At 37.4% G+C, this 20,298-nt stretch overlaps 1 protein-coding gene across 1 annotated transcript in view; it reads left to right on the top strand.

The window, feature by feature from the left end:
• The window catches only part of DIAPH3 (diaphanous related formin 3), a 577,679-nt gene that overhangs the window by 369,774 nt on the left and 187,607 nt on the right, over window positions 1-20,298 (top strand). The window contains exon 24 of the mRNA XM_057532925.1: window positions 8,842-9,007. Coding sequence (XP_057388908.1) covers window positions 8,842-9,007 — 166 coding nt within the window. The remainder of the gene's footprint in view (window positions 1-8,841; window positions 9,008-20,298) is intronic.

A 20,298-nucleotide genomic window follows, 5' to 3' on the forward strand; every position in this document is an offset into this window, starting at 1 on the left:
CTGACAAGCAAAGGCTAAGAGAATTCAGCAGCACCAAACCAGCTTTACAACAAATGCTAAATGAACTTCTCTATGCAGGAAACATAGGAGAAGGAGAAGACCTACAATAATAAACCCAAAACAGTTAAGAAAATGGTACTAAGAACATATATATCGATAACTACCTTAAATATAAATGGATTAAATGCTCCAAACAAAAGATATAGACTGGCTGAATGGATAGAAAAACAAGACCTGTATATGTGCTGTCTACAAGAGACCCACTTCAGACCTAGGGACACATACAGACTGAAAGTGAGGGGATGGAAAAAGATAATCCATGCAAATGGAAATCAAAGGAAAGCTGGAGTAGCAATTCTCATATCAGACAAACTAGACTTTAAAATAAAGACTATTACAAGAGACAAAGAAGGACACTATGTAATGATCAAGGGATCAATCCAAGAAGAAGATATAACAATTGTAAATATTTATGCACCCAACATAGGTGCACATCAATACACAAGGCAAATGCTAACAGCCATAATATGGGAAATCGACAGTAACACAATCATAGTAGGGGACTTTAACACCCCACTTTCACCAATGGGCAGATCATCCAAAATGAAAATAAATAAGGAAACTCAAGCTTTAATTGACACATTAAACAAGATGGACTTAATTGATATTTATAGGACATTACATCCAAAACAACAGAATACACTTTCTTCTCAAGAGCTCATGGAACATTTTCCAGGAGAGATCATATCTTGGGTCACAAATCAAGCCTTGGTAAATTTAAGAAAATTGAAATCATATCAAGTATCTTTTCCGACCACAACGCTATGAGACAAGATATCAATTACAGGAAAAAATCTGAAAAGAATACAAACACATGGAGGCTAAACAATACACTACTAAATAACCAAGAGATCACTGAAGAAATCAAAGAGGAAATCAAAAAATACCTAGAAACATATGACAATGGAAACACGATGACCCAAAACCTATGGGATGCAGCAAAAGCAGTTCTAAGAAGAAAGTTTATTGCAATTCAATCCTACCTCAAGAAACAAGAAACATCTCAAATAAACAACCTAACCTTACACCTAAAGCAAGTAGAGACAGAAGAACAAAAGAACCCCAAAGTTAGCAGAAGGAAAGAAAGCATAGAGATCAGACCAGAAATAAATGAAAAAGAAATGAAGGAAACAATAGCAAACATCAATAAAACTAAAAGCTGTTTTTTTGAGAAGACAAAAAAGATTTATAAACCATTAGCCAGACTCATCGAGAAAACAAAGGGAGAAGACTCAAATCAATAGAATTACAAATGAAAAGAAGTAACAACTCACACTGCAGAAATACAAAGGATCATGAGAGATTACAACAAGCAACTATATGCCGATAAAATGGACAACCTGGAAGAAATGGACAAATTCTTAGAAAAGCACAACCTTCCAAGACTGAACCAGGAAGAAATAGAAAATATAAACAGACCAATCACAAGCACTGAAATTGGGACTGTAATTAAAAATTTTCCAACAAGCAAAAGCCCAGGAGCAGATGGCTTCAAAGGTGAATTCTATCAAGCATTTAGAGAGGAGCTAACACCTATCCTTCTCAAATTCTTCGAAATATATCAGAGGGAGGAACACTCCCAGACTCATTCTACAAGGTGACCATCACCTTGATTCCTAAACCAGATAAAGATGTCACAAAGAAAGAAAACTACAGGTCAATATCACGGATGAACATATATGCAAAAATTCTCAACAAAATACTAGCAAACAGAATCCAACAGCACATTTAAAGGATCATACACTGTGATCAAGTGGGGTTTATCCCAGAAATGCAAGGATTCTTCAGTATATTCAAATCAATCAATGTGGTAAACCATATAAACAAAGTGAAGGAGAAAAACCATACGATCATCTCAATAGATGCAGAAAAAACTTTCAACACAATTGAACACCCATTTATGATTAAAACGCTCCAGAAAATAGGCATATAGGCAACTTACCTCAACATAATAAAGGGCATATATGACAGACCACAGCCAACATCTTTCTCAATGGTGAGAAACTAAAACCATTTCCTCTAAGATCAGGAACAAGACAAGGTTGTCCACTCTCACCACTGTTATTCAACATAGTTTTGGAAGTTTTAACCACAACAATCAGAGAAGAAAAAGAAATAAAAGGAATCCAAATTGGAAAAGAAGAAGTAAAGTGGTCACTGTTTGCAGATGACAACATACTACACATAGAGGAAACTAAAGATGCTACCAGAAAAGTACTAGGGCTAATCAATGAATTTGGTAAAGTAGCAGGATACAAAATGAATGCACAGAAATCTCTTGCATTCCTATACACTAATGATGAAAAATCTGAAAGAGAAGGAAACACTCCCATACACCACTGCAACAAAAAGAATAAAATATCTAGGAATAAACCTACCCAAGGAGACAAAAGACCTGTATGCAGAAAACTATAAGACACTGATGAAGGAAATTAATGATGATACAAAATGGTGGAGAGATATACCATGTTCTTGGATTGGAAGAATCAACATTGTGAAAATGACTATACTACCCAAAGCAATTTACAGATTCAGTGCAATCCCTATCAAAATAGCAATGGCATTTTTCACAAAACTAGAACAAAAAATTTCACAATTTGTATGGAAACACAAAAGACCCCGAATAACCAAGGCAATCTTGAGAAGGAAAAATGGAGCTGGAGGAATCAGGCTCCCATACTTCAGATTATACTACAAAGCTACAGTAATCAAGACAGTATGGTAGTGGCACAAAAACAGAAATATAGATCAATGGAACAAGATAGAAAGCCCAGAGATGAACTCTTACACATGTGGTCACTTTATTTTTGATAAAGGAGGCAAGAATATACAATGGGGAAAAGACAGCCTCTTCAATAAGTGGTGCTGGGAAAACTGGACAGCTACATGTAAAAGAATGAAATTAGAACACTCCCTAACACCACACACAAAAGTAAACTCAAAATGGATTAAAGACCTAGATATAAGGCCAGACACTATAATACTCTTAGAGGAAAAATAGTCAGAACACTGACATAAATCACAGGAAGTTCCTTTTTGACCCACCTCCTAGAGAAATGGAAATAAAAGCAAACTAATGGGACCTAATGAAACTTAAAATCTTTTGCACAGCAAAGGAAACAATAAACAAGATGAAAAGACAACCCTCTGAATGGGAGAAAATGTTTGCAAATGATACAACTGACAAAGGATTAATCTCCAAAATATATAAGCAGCTCATGCAGCTCAATATCAATAAAACAAAAAACCCAATCCAAAAATGGGCAGAAGACCTAAACAGACATTTCTCCAAAGAAGATATACAGATTGCCAACAAGCACACGAAAGGATGCTTAACATCACTAATCATTAGAGAAATGCAAATCAAAACTACAGTGAGGTATCACCTCACACCAGTCAGAATGGCCATCATCAAAAAATCTATAAAAAATAAATGCTGCAGAGGGTGTGGAGAAGAGGGAACCCTATTGCACTGTTGGTAGGAATGTAAATTGATACAGCCACTATGGAGAACAGTATGGAGGTTCCTTAAAAAACTAAAAATAGAACTACCATATGACCCAGCAACCCCACTACTGGGCATATACCCTGAGAAAACCATAATTTAAAAAGAATCATGTACCACAATGTTCATTGCAGCACTATTTACAATAGTCAGGACATGGAAGCAACCTAAGTGCCCATCGACAGATGAATGGTTAAACAATATGTGGCACATATATACAACAGAATATTACTCAGCCATAAAAGGAAACGAAATTGAGTTATTTGTAGTGAGGTGGGTGGAACTAGAGACTGTCATACAGAGTGAGGTAAGTCAGAAAGAGAAAAAGAAATGCCGTATGGTAACACATAAATATGGAATCTAAAAAATAAAAAAATAAAAAAATAAAAACGAAAATTTCAGAAAAACCTAGGGGCAAGACGGGAATAAAGACACAGACCTACTAGAGAATGGACTTGAGGATACGGGGTGGGGGAAGGGTAAGCTGGGACAAAGTGAGAGGGTGGCATGGACATAAATACACTACCAAACGTAAAATAGATAGCTAGTGGGAAGCAGCCACATAGCACAGGTAAATCAGCTCAGTTGTTTGTGACCACCTAGAGGGGTGGGATAGGGAGGGTGGGAGGGAGGGAGATGCAAGAGGGAAGAGATATGGGAACATATGTATATGTATAACTCTTTCACTTTGTTATAAAGCAGAAACTAACACACCATTGTAAAGCAATTGTACTCCAATAAAGATGTTAAAAAAAAAAAAGATGCAGACATAGAGAATGGACTTGATGGGGGAAGAGTAAGCTGGGATAAAGTGAGAGAGCAGCATGGACATATATACACTCCCAAATGTAAAATAGATAGCTAGTGGGAAGCAGCCATATAGCACAGGGAGATCAGCTTGGTGCTTTGTGACCACCTAGAGGGATGGGTTAGGGAGGGTGGGAGGGAGACGCAAGAGGGAAGAGATATGGGGATATATGTATATGTATAGCTGATTCACTTTGTTATAAAGCAGAAACTAACACACCATTGTAAAGAAATTATACTCCATTAAATATGTTAAAAAATTATATATCCTGCTCCTCATCCTCTATGAATCCTCAAGTCTATGATGATCTCTTCCTTCTCAGAAGTCTTACTACATTTACAATGTCGTGTTCGCAGCTTCTTGACAGTCATGCTTCAGTCACTGCCACCTTCTCTGCCAGGACTTCCCTGACTATGCAGCATAAGTTAGCCTCTGTCACTGTATACAATATCACACACAAACTTTTGTTTTCTTCATAATGCTTATTATTGTTTGAATATCTCATTAATTTACTTCTTTATTACCTGTCACCACTCTCTAGAATTCATGTTTCATGAAAGCAGGGACTTTGTTTACCTTGTTAACTACTGGTTTTCCTCATGTCTAGAAGAGTGGTACTTAGTGGTGTTTAGTGACTACTTATAGATTGGCTGCCCGCCTGGCTGGCTGGCTGGCTGGATCCTGGGTACTGAAGAAGATCTATAGAAGGTTTTACACTATAAAAGTTGTAGGACTGATTGGAGCTGGTCCTTGTAAGATGATTATTGGAAGTAATAGACATCCTTGGTGGGGAAGGTGCAATAATGGGGACAAAACATGAGAATAAATGTAGAATGTATTTGTGCTGAGTGGCTTGGGAATGAACAGTACTTGCTAACCAGGAGTTAAATCCCACATCTCATTCTGACTACTTAGTTGGCCAACACTAAACATTTGTGGTTCAATGTGTGTGAACACAGATCTGGTTGTCATGTACCTTCAAATGGGAAAATTATCCTTGTTCAAGTAGAAATTAATCAGAATTTGGCCTTAGTCCTGGTAAAGGAAAAGAAAATAGATTTTACAAAAATATCAAGTAGTTGGCTATATATCAATATTTCTGTAATGAGTTTTATCAAAGTTTAATTTTGTTGTATAGCTCACCTATTTTTCTAAAGCTCTTTACAAATATAGAACTTTCTGGGGATAAAAATAAAGCCTTATGACTACTATAGATATGGGCATTAACTTCTAACTGGAGTTTAACAATTGGCACAAGAGCACCTGTGTTTGTTTTTTCTTTTGGATGATGATGATTTTTTATCTGAATGTTCCTCCATCTCTTAATGAGAAGGTACCCAGCAGTAATGATGTAGAGTGCCTCATTAAGGTAACCATTTATTCCATTCTATCAAATAGTCATTTTAAACTTCTGAGAATTTATTTGACTATTTCCAGAATTGTTTCAGTTCAATCACAATTTTACCGTTTTTGTGGGTAATTCCACTTATCTAAAGCTCTACTTACTTTCCTTTGGGAGTACATTGTTTTGTAGATAACAATGATAAGAAAATTGACTTATAAAGCTCTCTAGCTGTTAAAACAAGACCATGTAGTTTCCATGGTTTGGGCTCTTGGTCTTCTTTCCTATCACATCATTTAATAGAATTTTACTGTTCTATTTAAGTATGCTCAAGCATATTTCTGATATGTCATTAACTTTTGATTCTTAACCTGACAACCTAAAAAGTGTTACTGAATAATAGAGCTTTATTTTAACCTATTTGCCAAACTGATTCCTGTGAATGGGCATATTCCCAGGTATTAGAATAAAATTACTCATATTTATTAAAACTCAAAGCCTTATAAGCAGTGATAAGGGCAAAAAAGGAGTAGCTGTAGAACCATACAATTAGAAACACCCACCATAGTAGTGCAACCTGTTGTCCAGGGTACCTACTTTTTAGGAACTCTGTTAGCTCTTAACATTACATCCAAATTTTATGTGTTCGTGTGTGTGTGTGAATGTGTGTATGTGCAATTTTGTGAAGAGAAGTTCCTTGACTTACATCAGACTTTTGAGGAGGCCTGTTACTCTTCCCACCGAAGTTTGAGTGATGACAGTAGGGTGAAATAAGTCTTTGGCACCAATGTAGTTGCAGATGATTAGACTTAATACAGCATCTAGAGAAAGGGCTGATAATCACAGTTGATCACGTGGCAAAAACAAAACACTACTAGGGGATTGGACTAGAAGGGAAAACAAAGAACTTCATTACAGAGATACCTGGACTAAAAGTGCTATATATTCAGTGGAAGAAATGATCACTTATAGTTCTAGAGATTAGAGAAGGCAGCTTCATGGAAGAGGAAGAATTGAACCAAACTTGGAGTGATAGGTTTGGACAAGCAAAGGCAGAAAATGATTCCTCTTTTAGGCAGGAGTTAAGGATATATAAATAATCCATGTGGATATAGTCTCTATCTGGGACATAAATTTTAGGTGAGAGTTTATAGATTGAATATCTAAACCAATGTTGATTTCTGAATTTGCTAGGTAAATGAAGGGATACTTACTGCACATTACAAATCAATCACCATATGTTCCATTTAATGATAGTTTCTGAATGCATTTCAAATGTGATTTTTATTTACATAAATTTACTTTACCTAGAGCATTTCACAAATATGGATGTTTCACACAACAAAGTATATGGAAACATGTGACTGTATTATAATTTCTTATGATTTTGTGATTTTACTAATACAAAATCTTTTGTGCATCCAAGGATTAAAAAATGATGCTACATATAAATGCATCGACCACTGGTACTATTATGATCTAGATTCTTAGAAAGTATGAGGAGGCATTTTGCTGTTTAAACTAGCCAAAGAAAGATCCATAGATTTTCTAAGCTCATTAGAAAAAAAAAAAATCAAAATCACCTCTTGCATTAGAATCTAGACTCCTTACATTCTAGTCTATTCTTTCTTCTAAAATACTATATATTTAACTAAGCAGAGCATAGTATTAAAAAAACAAACAAACAAATAAAATAGGCACGGAAGGGCAGTATGTAATCTGTGGATTGACTGTAGACATGGGTACAGGTGATTGATGGGGATGCCTTGTTTCCTTGTGGGAGCAGCATTCTTCTCTGCCCCAGGTTCACCACGTATCTGGCAGCAGTGCTACCTCTTTCTTTCATTCTTTTTCTCAAAACAAAGGTCCCGGATCATTTTCCTTATTTCATCCTCTACTGGAGAATGCTCTGACCAGAGGAACCATATCTTTTTGAAATTGTGGAAAATTTTTCTTTTTAGACATAAACATTCCATTTTTTAATTTCTTTCTCTCAGTCTGAGTCTAGTTATTCTTATTTTCTGACTTCTGAAAAAAATGTGTTAATATCTGTTTATTCTTTTGTGTTAGAGACAATAGAATGACTTCAGTAAGTTTAATGTCCCAGTTTAAAAGAGCCATAGATAATTATGACTGATGCTGTAGTGGAGTCATCTTTTCAGAATGTGGTGTGGAGATTTTTTATCTGGCTACCGCAGCAATCTGTCACACCACAAAGGAAATTCTATTGTTTGTTTAGAAAATGTGTTCTAATGCCACCACCACATTCACAGAAAGTTAGTCCTCTCAGTCTCAGTGTGCTTTCGACTAATTGTCATAAATAAGTGAGAAAAGAACATTTCTGTGTGTGTGCGTAATCATAATTTTAAATCATGTAATTCATAGAAGAAATTGTATACCAATTTTCCAAAGAAGTTAAAACATGAATTTACTTACACAATATAAGAAGTTTTTAATGTAACTTTTAAAAAATTTATCGCTTTTAGAACCTTAAGTAGAGCTTAAGTTGAATAAGTGGGCAATAATAAGGCCAAGTATTTATATGTATGACGAAATGCCATTTATTTTTCTAAGAACTTTGTATGTATTAACTCATTAGTCCTCACAACAGCCCTATAAGTGATGTTATTATTATTATTCCCATTTTACAGGTAACAAAATTGTGGCACAGAAATGAAGGCATTTGTCCACTGGCACAATACTACTAAGTGCAGGAGCTAGAAATTGACCCCAGGTTGTCCACTTTAACTACTATGCACAATGCCTGTGTTATTGATTTCAATATCATTGAAACTACTGAACTATAATTTTAAATCATATTGCATGATCTGATAAGATAGGCAAATTGGAAGAAAAATTTCCTTGTACTTAATTGTAAAATAGAAATATTAAATATATAAATAACTTTTCTGATAATTTTGCCAGTGTTAATTAGGAAGCACACTTAAGATTTCATCACTGTACAGTGTAGATTGAATTGTAAGAATGGTTAACTATTAGAGCTAATTTTGGCATTTTGGAGATATGTCATAATGGCTAACAATTAAATTAAAACATTGGACTTATAGGATTTTTTTCCCCTAAAACATTACTTTGTAAATTTCAGAATACCTTAACTGTAATATACAGCTTTGTTATCAGTGCAAAAGAACACTATGAGAAACTTTCAAAATTACATGAAAACATGGACAAGTTATACCAGAGTATAATGGGGTACTATGCCATCGATGTGAAGAAGGTGTCTGTGGAAGACTTTTTGACTGATGTGAATAACTTCAGAACCATGTTCATGGTATGTTAAAAATCTTAACTTGTTTTTTAAAAGTATTTGTATCTATATTACTTCATCTATTATTACTCTTATTACTTCATCCTACTCCTGTTGTCTGTAGTAAAATCTACCTTTTCTGATATTGAAAGTTAGCTTTAAAATTTTCAGATTTTTAAATCTATTGAAAAATGTGTGTTTTGTTCTTTTTTTGGCCTTCCCAACATTAAGCTGTAATCAGAAATTTTGATTGAAAAAGTGACAAATTCTGAAGTTTTTCGTAGAGACTCCCCTCGTGGCTGACTACAAAGCACTTTTGTAATAAGTTTTTGGCTATGAATTTGTTTCTTTATACTTAAGATCAATTTGTATTTTTGTGGTATAATTTTACCAAATTCTGTGCAGTTCTTGTGAAGCTTTTTCCCCCTTTTCTTTTCTTAATGCATTGTATAATAAGCTACCTGCAATTTGCCTTTGAATGGATTTTACATTCCTAGGGTTTCCTTTAGATACTTTAATAGGGAGGTCAGGTCTCTGATGTGGAATCCTTTCATTTAGGCATTAAAAAGATCTTTTGAAAAGTATTAGCTGATTAGATGGGGGAGAAAACCACACACGTATTAGAGTGAGAAAGCATTGTTTCCTCTAGGGAAACTGGTAATACATTTCTACAACGAAAAATTACGTTATTAATAGATGGGTGAGTCACTTTTGTGTTTCAGCAAATGTTTGTGGGGATTAAAAAGTTTTGAGGTGTAAAGAAAAAGAAGGTTGAATTTAAAGAAGGTTGAATTTCTTTTTAATCTCAGGAAAACTTTATTGCTGAATTTATTGGACTTGATTATAATCACCTGGTTGTGACAAGATAACCTTTCAATAAAAACTCAATATTTTAAATGAAAGCTGGTCTACAATAAGTGCACATTTGCTCACAGCTCTAGTATATTTCCTCCACATATTCAAAGTGATTTTTTAAATTATTTTTTCACTACCAGAAATGAATCTATTAAATATATTTATTATGTGCTATATTTGTGATGTATAATATACTACTTTAATTTTTATAACATTTTATGAGGCAACATGGCTTAGTGGAAGTAGCAAAGGCTTTGCAGTTTGAGAGAGCAAGGTTTGGATTCCACACTAGTTAATATATGACTATGAATACTTTTAACCTTCTCGAGCCTCAGTTTCCATATTTGTAAAAGGGGATGTTAATTCCTTTCTCATGAGAGTATTTAAATATTAAATGAGATAATATATATTAAGTATCATAGCTCCTGGTGCATGGTAGTTGCTTAATAAATTATTATGCAGTAAAAGGTTAACTCAGTAGGCTTGAGGTACTCAAACCCTGTACATTTTAGAGAAAGTAGTGGCCCTTAACTGGCTCTGGAGAGAGCAGCTCTAAGCCTTGGAATATCCTGCCCGATATGGCCATCTTTGTATACCTGGTACCTTGGGCCAAGCTAGATAGTTTATGCAAAAAATGTGATTTTCGGTGAACACCTATTTTTGTTCACCAGGGACCTTGGGCCACACTGTGTCAGTTCATCGTCTGTGGGGTGCTGGAGACTGAGTAGCCAAGGTCATTCATGCAGGGAGTCTATATTCATGCCTGCATGACTGACCTCAATAACTCTTATTTATTTATTTATTTATTTAAATTTTATTTTAGTTTTTTGGCTGCATTGTGTCTTAGTTGTAGCACGTGGGATCTTTTGTTGTGGTGCATGGGATTCTCTCTAGTTGTGGCATGCAGGTTTTCGCTTCTCTGGTTGTGGCGTGCAGGCTCCAGGGTGAGTGGGCTCTATAATTTTGGCATGCGGGCTCTCTAGTAGAGGCACCCAAGCTCAGTAGTTGTGGCACATGGGCTTAATTATCCTGAGGCATATGGGATCTTAGTTCCCCAACCAGGGATTGAACCCATGTCCCCTGCATTGGAAGGTGTATTCTTTACAACTGGACCACCAGGGAAGTCCCCTCAATAACTCTTGACTTCAAGGCTTGGGTGAGCTTCCCTGGTTGGCAGTACATCACAAGTGTTGTCACACATTGTTGCTGGAATAATGAAACTCCACTGGGAGAAGACAACTGTGATTTTAATCTATATCCTTTCACTGTAAGAAACTGTTAACCGTGAGTGTAACAACTTTTCTGAGTTCTGTGAGTCCTTCCAACAAATTATCAATCCTGAGAGTGGTCTTGGGGACCCATGACACAATTAGGCATAAAATTATAAAATGCATATATAAAATAATAATACCCATCAGATATTGAGTATTTTCTATGAACCAGACATTTTTCCAAGTGACTTCCATATATTATCTCAGTCAATCTTCATGATAATTCTGTATCTTTTTGCTGTTTCTATCCCCCTTTGGCAAATGAAGAAAGAGACCAAGGCCGTATTGTCTGGTTTTGAAACCAGACCTATTCCACATCTTCCGGAGATCTGGTAGGAGTTCTCTGGGTAACTTGGCATTTCTGTTACTAGGTGGTGGGCAGAGAGAGAAAGTGTTTGAATGGAGAAGGGTTCAAGGTGGAGGGTCATAGAGTGACAGCTATACTTTGCCTATTTCAGAGTTTACATGGGTCCTAGAAGTAGCTGCTATCACACACACATACATACAGACACAGACACAGACACACACACACACTCATATACACATTGTACTAAATTAAAATCATTAGAGCTAAGTATAAAACACTTTATCTAAATAAATAATCTGGAGAGGAAATTTTCTTTAGAATAAAAATAAGCATAAACATAAAAAGGACTGGCTAGATGAACCAAGATGGCGGAGTAGAAGGACATGCTCTCGCTCCCTCTTGCGAGAACACCAGAATCACAACTAGCTGCTGGACAATCATTGACAGGAAGACACTGAAACTCACCAAAAAAGATACCCCACATACAAAGACAAAGGAGAAGCCACAATGAGACAGTAGGAGGGGTGCAATCAGAGTAAAATCAAATCCCATAACTGGTGGGTGGGTGACTCACAGACTGGTGAACACTTATACCACAGAAGTCCACCCACTGGAGTGAAGGTTCTGAGCCCCATGTCAGGCTTCCCAACCTGGGGGTCCGGCAACGGGAGGAGGAATTCATAGAGAATCAGACTTTGAAGCCCAGTGGGAATTGACTGCAGGACTTCGACAGGACTGGGGGAAACAGAGACCCCACTCTTGGAGGGCACACACAATATAGTGTGTGCATCGGGACCCAGGGGAAGGAGCAGTGACCCCGGGGGATACTGAACCAGACCTACCTGCTAGTGTTGGTAGGTCTCCTGCAGAGGCAGGGGGTGGCTCTGTTTCACCGTGGGGACAAGGACACTGGCAGCAGAAGTTCTGGGAAGTACTCCTTGGCATGAGGCCTCCCAGAGTGTGTCATTAGCCCCACCAAAGAGCCCAGGTAGGCTCCAGTGTTGGGTTGCCTCAGGCAAAACAACCAACAGGGAAGGAACCCAGCCCCACCCATCAACAGTCAAGTGGATTAAAGTTTTACTGAGCTCTGACCACCACAGCAACAGTCACCTCTACCCACCACCAGAGCCTCCCATCAAGCCTCTTAGATAGCCTCAACCACCAAAGGGCAGACAGCAGAAGCAAGAAAAACTACAATCCTGCAGCCTGTGGAACAAAAACCATATTCACAGAAAGATAGGCAAGATGAAAAGGCAGAGGGCTATATACCAGATGAAGGAACAAGATAAAACCCCAGAAAAACAACTAAATGAAGTGGAGATAAGCAACCTTCCAGAAAAAGAATTCAGAATAATGTTAGTGAAGATGATCCAGGACCTCGAAATAAGAATGGAGGCAAAGATCAAGAAGGTGCAAGAAATGTTTAACAAAGACCTAGAAGAATTAAAGAACAAACAAACAGAGATGAACAATACAATAACTGCCGCAGACCAGCTGCAGAAAGCTAGAAGTTCCTGGCGGTGAGGGGTAAGGAAATGAAAAGCACCAGTATGGGATCAGAAGGGCCAAGACAACTGATGGTTGCAAGGCAAGTTTATTCAAAGAGCATGAATGTATATGTAGGTTTAGTACAGAACGAATATCAGACAATAAATCAGTAAACCTTGTATTTCCACATAATTCTGTCGCCACTATCTATGCGCCACTATCTATGCGTCAGCATGCCTTATGGGCCATTCTTTGGAGATACAGACTTCCCCCTCAGGGCAGCACGTCCTTCTTCTGGGGAACAACCAGGGGCTCTTAGATCCAGAGCAGGCACCTGGAACGAAACTGACCGCAAGCCATTTTCCTTTTTTACGCTCAATACCGCAGCGTCAGGAGTGCATACCAAGAAAGAGACAAGCAGTTCTCCGGAAAGCAGAAAGCTGAATAAGCTTACAGCTTGGGGGCCACCACAAATAACTGGAATGAAAACTACATTAGAAGGAATCAATAGCAGAATAACTGAGGCAGAAGAACGGATAAGTGACCTGGAAGACAGAATGGTGGAATTCACTGCTGCAGAACAGAATAAAGAAAAAAGAGTGAAAAGAAATGAAGACAGCCTAAGAGACCTCTGGGACAACATTAAACGCAAGAACATTCGCATTATAGGGGTCCCAGAAGGAGAAGAGAGAGAGAAAGGACCACAGAAAATATTTGAAGAGAATATAGTCGAAATCTTCCCCAAAATGAGAAAGGAAATAGGCACCCAAGTCCAGGAAGCACAGAGAGTCCCATAGAGGATAGACCCAAGGAGAAACACGCAGATACACATATTAATCAACCTGGCAAAAATTAAAGACAGAAAAATTATTGAAAGCAGCAAGGGAAAAAATGACAAATAACATACAAGGGAACTCCCATAAGGTTAACAGCTGATTTCTCAGCAGAAACTCTACAAGCCAGAAGGGAGTGGCATGATATACTTAAAGTGATGAAAGGGAAGAACCTACAACCAAGATTACTCTACCCGGCAATGGTCTTTAGATTTGATGGAGAAATCAAAAGCTTTACAGACAAGCAAAAGCTAAGAGAATTCAGCACCACCAAACCAGCTCTACAACAAATGCTAAAGGAACTTCTCTAAGTGGGAAACACAAGAGAAGAAAAGGACCTACAAAAACAAACCCAAAACAATTAAGAAAATGGTCATAGGAACATACGTATCCATAATTACCTTAAACGTGAATGGATTAAATGCTCCAACCAAAAGACACAGGCTTGCTGAATGGATACAAAAACAAGACCCCTATATATGCTGTCTACAAGAGACCCACTTCAGACCTAGGGACACATACAGACTGAAAGTGAGGGGATGGAAAAAGATATTCCATGCAAATGGAAATCAGAAGAAAGCTGGAGTAGCTATACTCATATCAGATAAAACAGACTATAAAAAAAAGAATGTTACAAGAGACAAGGAAGGACACTACATAATGATCAAGGGATCAATCCAGAAAGAAGATATAACAATTATAAATATATATGCACCCAACATAGGGGCACCTCAATACATAAGGCAACTGCTAACAGCTATAAAAGAGGAAATTGACAGTAACACAATAATAGTGGGGGAGTTTAACACCTCACTTACACCAATGCACAGATCATCCAAAATGAATATAAATAAGGAAACAGAAGCTTTAAATGACACAATAGACCAGATAGATATAATTGATATTTCTAGGACATTCCATCCAAAAACAGCAGATTACACATTCTTCTCAAGTGCGCATGGAACATTCTCCAGGATAGATCACATCTTGGGTCACAAGTCAAGCCTCAGTAAATTTAAGAAAATTGAAATCATATCAAGCATCTTTTCTGACCACAATGCTATGATATTAGAAATGAATTACAGGGAAAAAAACGTAAAAAACACAAACACATGGAGGCTAAAGAAGACGTTACTAAATAACCAAGAGATCACTGAAGAAATCAAAGAGGAAATCAAAAAATACCTAGAGACAAATGACAATGAAAACACGATGATCCAAAACCTATGGGATGTAGCAAAAGCAGTTCTAAGAGAGAACTTTATAGATATACAAGCCTACCTAAAGAAACAAGAAAAATCTCAAGTAAACAATCTAACCTTACACCTAAAGGAACTAGAGAAAAAAGAACAAACAACACCCAAAGTTAGCAGGAGGAAAGAAACCATAAAGATCAGAGCAGAAATAAATGAAATAGAAACAAAGAAAACAATAGCAAAGATCAATAAAAGTAAAAGCTGGTTCTTTCAGAAGATAAACAAAATTGATAAGCCATTAGCCAGACTCATCAAGAAAAAAGGGAGAGGACTCAAATCAATAAAATTAGAAATGAAAAAGGAGAAGTTACAACAGACACCGCAGAAATACAAAGCATCCTAGAGACTACTACAAGCAACTCTATGCCAATAAAATGGACAACCTGCAAGAAATGGACAAATTCTTAGGTATAACCTTGCAAGACTGAACCAGGAAGCAACAGAAAATATGAACAGACCAATCACAAGTAATGAAATTGAAACTGTGATTAACAATCTTCCAACAAACAAAAGTCCAGGACAAGATGGCTTCACAGGTGAATTCTATCAAACATTTAGAGAAGAGCTAATACTCATCCTTCTCAAACTCTTCCAAAAAATTGCAGAGGGAGGAACCCTCCCAAGCTCATTCTATGAGGCCACCATCACCCTGATACCAAAACCAGACAAAGATACTACAAAAAAAGAAAATTACAGACCAATATCACTGATGAATATAGATGCAAAAATCCTCAACAAAATACTAGCAAACAGAATCCAACAACACATTAAAAGGATCATACACCATGGTCAAGAGGGATTTATCCCAGGGATGCAAGGATTCTTCAATATATGCAAATCAATGAATGTGATACACCATATTAACAAATTGAAGAATAAAAACCATATGATCATCTCAATAGATGCAGAAAAAGCTTTTGACAAAATTCAACACCCATTTAACATAAAAACTCTCCAGAAAGTGGGCATAGAGGGAACCTACCTCAACATAATAAAGGCCATATACGACAAACCCATAGCAAACTTCATTCTCAATGGTGAAAAACTAAAAGCATTTCCTCTAAGACCAGGAACGAGACAAGGATGTCCACTCTCACCACTATTATTCAACATAGTTTTGGAAGTCCTAGCCACGGCAATCAGAGAAGAAAAAGAAATAAAAGGAATCCAAATTGGAAAAGAAGAAGTAAAACTGTCACTGTTTGCGGATGACATGATACTATACATAGAGAATCCTACAACTGCCGCCAGAAAACTGCTAGAGCTAATTAATGAATGTGGTAAAGTTGCAGGATACAAAATTAATGCACAGAAATCTCTTGCATTCCTATACACTAATGATGAAAAATCTGAAAGAGAAATTATGGAAACACTCCCATTTACCATTGCAACAAAAAGAATAAAATACCTAGGGATAAACCTACCTAAGGAGACAAAAGGCCTGTATGCAGAAAACTATAAGACACTGATGAAAGAAATTAAGGATGATACCAACAGATGGAGAGATATACCATGTTCTTGGATTGGAAGAGTCAATATTGTGAAAATGACTTTACTACCCAAAGCAATCTACAGATTCAATGCAATCCCTATCAAATTACCAATGGCATTTTTTATGGAACTAGAACAAATCATCTTAAAATTTGTATGGAGACACAAAAGACCCCGAATAGCCAAAGCAGTCTTGAAGGAAAAAAACGGAGCTGGCGGAATCAGACTTCTGACTTCAGACTATACTACAAAGGTACAGTAATCAAGTAATCAAGACAATATGGTACTGGCAGAAAAACAGAAATATAGATCAATGGAACAAGATAGAAAGCCCAGCGATAAACCCACACACCTATGGTCAACTAATGTATGACAAAGGAGGCAAGGATATACAATGGAGAAAAGACAATCTCTTCAATAAGTGGTGCTGGGAAAACTGGACAGCTACATGTAAAAGAATGAAATTAGAACACTCCCTAACACCATACACAAAAATAAACTCAAAATGGATTCAAGACCTAAATGTAAGACTGGACACTAGAAAACTCTTAGAGGAAAACATAGGAAGAACACTCTTTGACATAAATTCCAGCAAGATCTTTTTTGATCCACCTCCTAGAGTAATGGAAATAAAAACAAAAATAAACAAATGGGACCTAATGAAACTTCAAAGCTTTTGCACAGCAAAGGAAACCATAAACAAGACGAAAAGACAACCCTCAGAATGGGAGAAAATATTTGTAATCAAATCAATGGACAAAGGATTAATCTCCAAAATATATAAACAGCTTATTCAGCTCAATATTAAAGAAACAAACAACACAATCCAAAACTGGGCAGAAGACCTAAATAGACATTTCTCCAAAGAAGACATACGGATGGCCAAGAAGCACATGAAAAGATGCTCAACATCACTAATTATTAGAGAAATGCAAATCAAAACTACAATGAGGTATCACCTCACACCACTTAGAATGGGCATCATCAGAAAATCTACAAACAACAAGTGCTGGAGAGGGTGTGGCGAAAAGGGAACCCTCTTGCACTGTTGGTGGGAATGTAAATTGATACAGCCACTATGGAGACCAATATGGAGGTTCCTTAAAAAACTAAAAATAGAATTATCGTATCACCCAGCAATCCCACTACTGGGCATATACCCAGAGAAAACCATAATTCAAAAAGACACATGCACCCCAATGTTCATGGCAGCACTATTTACAATAGCCAGGTCATGGAAGCAACCTAAATGACCATCGACAGTCGAATGGATAAAGAAGAAGTGGTGCATATATACAATGGAATATTACTCAGTCATAAAAAGGAACAAAATTGAGTCATTTGTTGAGACGTGGATGGATTTAGAGACTGTCATACAGAGTGAAGTAAGTCAGAAAGAGAAAAACAAATATCGTATATTAACGCATGTATGTGGAACCTAGAAAAATGGTACAGATGAACCGGGTTGCAGGGCAGAAGTTGAGACACAGATGTAGAGAACAAACGTATGGATACCAAGGGGGGAAAATGCGGTGGGGTGGGGATGGTGTTGTGGTGAATTGGGCGATTGGGATTGACATGTATACAGTGATGTGTATAAAACTGATGACTGATTAAGAAAAAAAAAATAAGCATAAAGAAGACTGTAAGGGAAGTGGAATTTCACACACAAATTTTTTCTTCCTTTCTTTATGGTTATACTCCTTGAATTTTAGACACTGTATCTTTAAAAAGACCACAGTGTCAAGACTGATAGAAATTACTGACAAATAAATGTCTATTTGTCAATGTCTTCTGATCTCTTAGGTTGCTATTTAATTCCATACAATTCAATTGTGGAAACCATGCTAATTTCAATGAGTTAGTATGAAAATATTAGGGACAGATGTGGACCTTTAATATGTTGAAGGTTTGTTCTGGAAAGCCACATTAATACAATAGGCAAAAGAATATATTTTCTCTTTAAGATACTCTTAAGATATGTTTACATTGTTAAGTATAGTTGATACATTAAACTATGTTTACACTGTTACTTCATCCACTGACATTCATGATCCCTGGTCATGAATGAGCAGCAAATTTTCCAGTAAAGTGGCGGTCCTTTTGTATTACACATAAGAAGTTGGAGCCCTGTCCTCATTCTACACCTGCTCTCCACTACAGCAGCTTTCCATGGAATGTTTTCTTTCAAGTTCTGGCCACTCTGCTCGTTGTTCCCTATGCCTGGCGCACTCCCTCCGTATTTTGCCCGGCTAAATTATTGTACTCGCACTTCTAATCTGTGCTCAGAATTTGCTTCATCTAGTATCAGATGCCCCCATCTACAGTGGGTGGCATTTTTAAAAAATTGTTATTTATTTATTTATTTATTTATGGCTGTGTTGGGTCTTCGTTTCTGTGCGAGGGCTTTCTCTAGTTGCGGCAAGCGGGGGCCACTCTTCATCGCGGTGCGTGGGCCTCTCACTGTCGCGGCCTCTCTTGTTGCAGAGCACAGGCTCCAGACGTGCAGGCTCAGCAGTTGTGGCTCACGGACCTAGTTGCTCCACGGCATGTGGGATTTTCCCAGACCAGGGCTCGAACCCGTGTCCCCTGCATTGGCAGGCAGATTCTCAACCTCTGCGGCACCAGGGAAGCCCATGGGTGGCATTTTCTAATAGCTAACACATATACTGCCAACCAAGTGCCAGGTGTTCTCATTCATTTTGTCCTTACAACAACAAATAGATGTGGTATGTGTACTGTAATTATTCCCATTTTACAAATGAGGAAACTGAGGCTTAGATAGATAGTGACTTGCCTGTTGTTACACAGCTAGCAGGTGACTGAACGGAGATGCTAAGCCAGGGAGTCTCACCAGTGTTAACTAGGATCTCTCAACTAATTTGCATAGATATAGCTGTTCAGCTTCTTCCCTTCCTTCCTTCCTTCTTTCCTTCCTTCCTTCCTTCCTTCCTTCCTTCCTTCCTTCCTTCCTTCCTTCCTTCCTTCCTTCCTTCCTTCCCTCCTTCCTTTTTCCTCCCTGAGAGACTTTTTACAATAGCTAACAAAGGAACATCTGTTTCAGTATGCTGCCTCAAGCCCAGTAGACCAAGGGGGGAAGCTTTCATGATCTTGTGGCTTCCTCTGAGGAACAGCTGTTCATTGTGACAGTTTAACTTACCCCTCTTCTATCATCTTCAACCAAATACAGCTGCCACTGATGGAATTGCTAAGACCCTGTGCTAGGTGCTCTTCGTGTGTCATCCCACTTAGTCTTCACAACATTTTTATGAGGTACAGAAGGTTACCTGGAGGGAACTTCAGGCTAGAGAAAGAAAATCCATGCCTTGGCAGACACACTTCAGAATTGGCAGGGGCAGGATAAATGGAGGCCTGGCCTGCCTGACTCCAAAGCCTGTACTTTTCTTTTTTTTGTTTTACCATTTCCAAGTACATTGCTGCTCAGAGAGTTTGTAAGAACAATCAAAATGTAGTTTTTAAGGGTGTTTTTTATAACTTACTAGAGGGAATCAGAACAAGGCACACCTTATTTCCTCACCCCTTTATAGAATAACTTTCTATTTACATTGATGAGCTCACGATAGAAAAATGTTTGCAGGTCTGGTTCTATTTCAAAGCATAAAATGTTCACTTTTAAAATTAGAGGCCTATTAATGCAAAGTCTCGTGGCTGGGATGAGGGTTAAAGTGAGCGGTAGAGAGCACCTCTCTGTAACAGATTTTTCTTTCTTTAACCAGAATTATTAGCACAGTACAACAACACTCTTAACTCCTTGAGCAAATTTCACCTGACACCTCATTTATTTTACTTAACA

Source organism: Balaenoptera acutorostrata, chromosome 18 (assembly GCF_949987535.1).
Source record: "Balaenoptera acutorostrata chromosome 18, mBalAcu1.1, whole genome shotgun sequence".
Lineage (NCBI taxonomy): Eukaryota > Metazoa > Chordata > Mammalia > Artiodactyla > Balaenopteridae > Balaenoptera > Balaenoptera acutorostrata.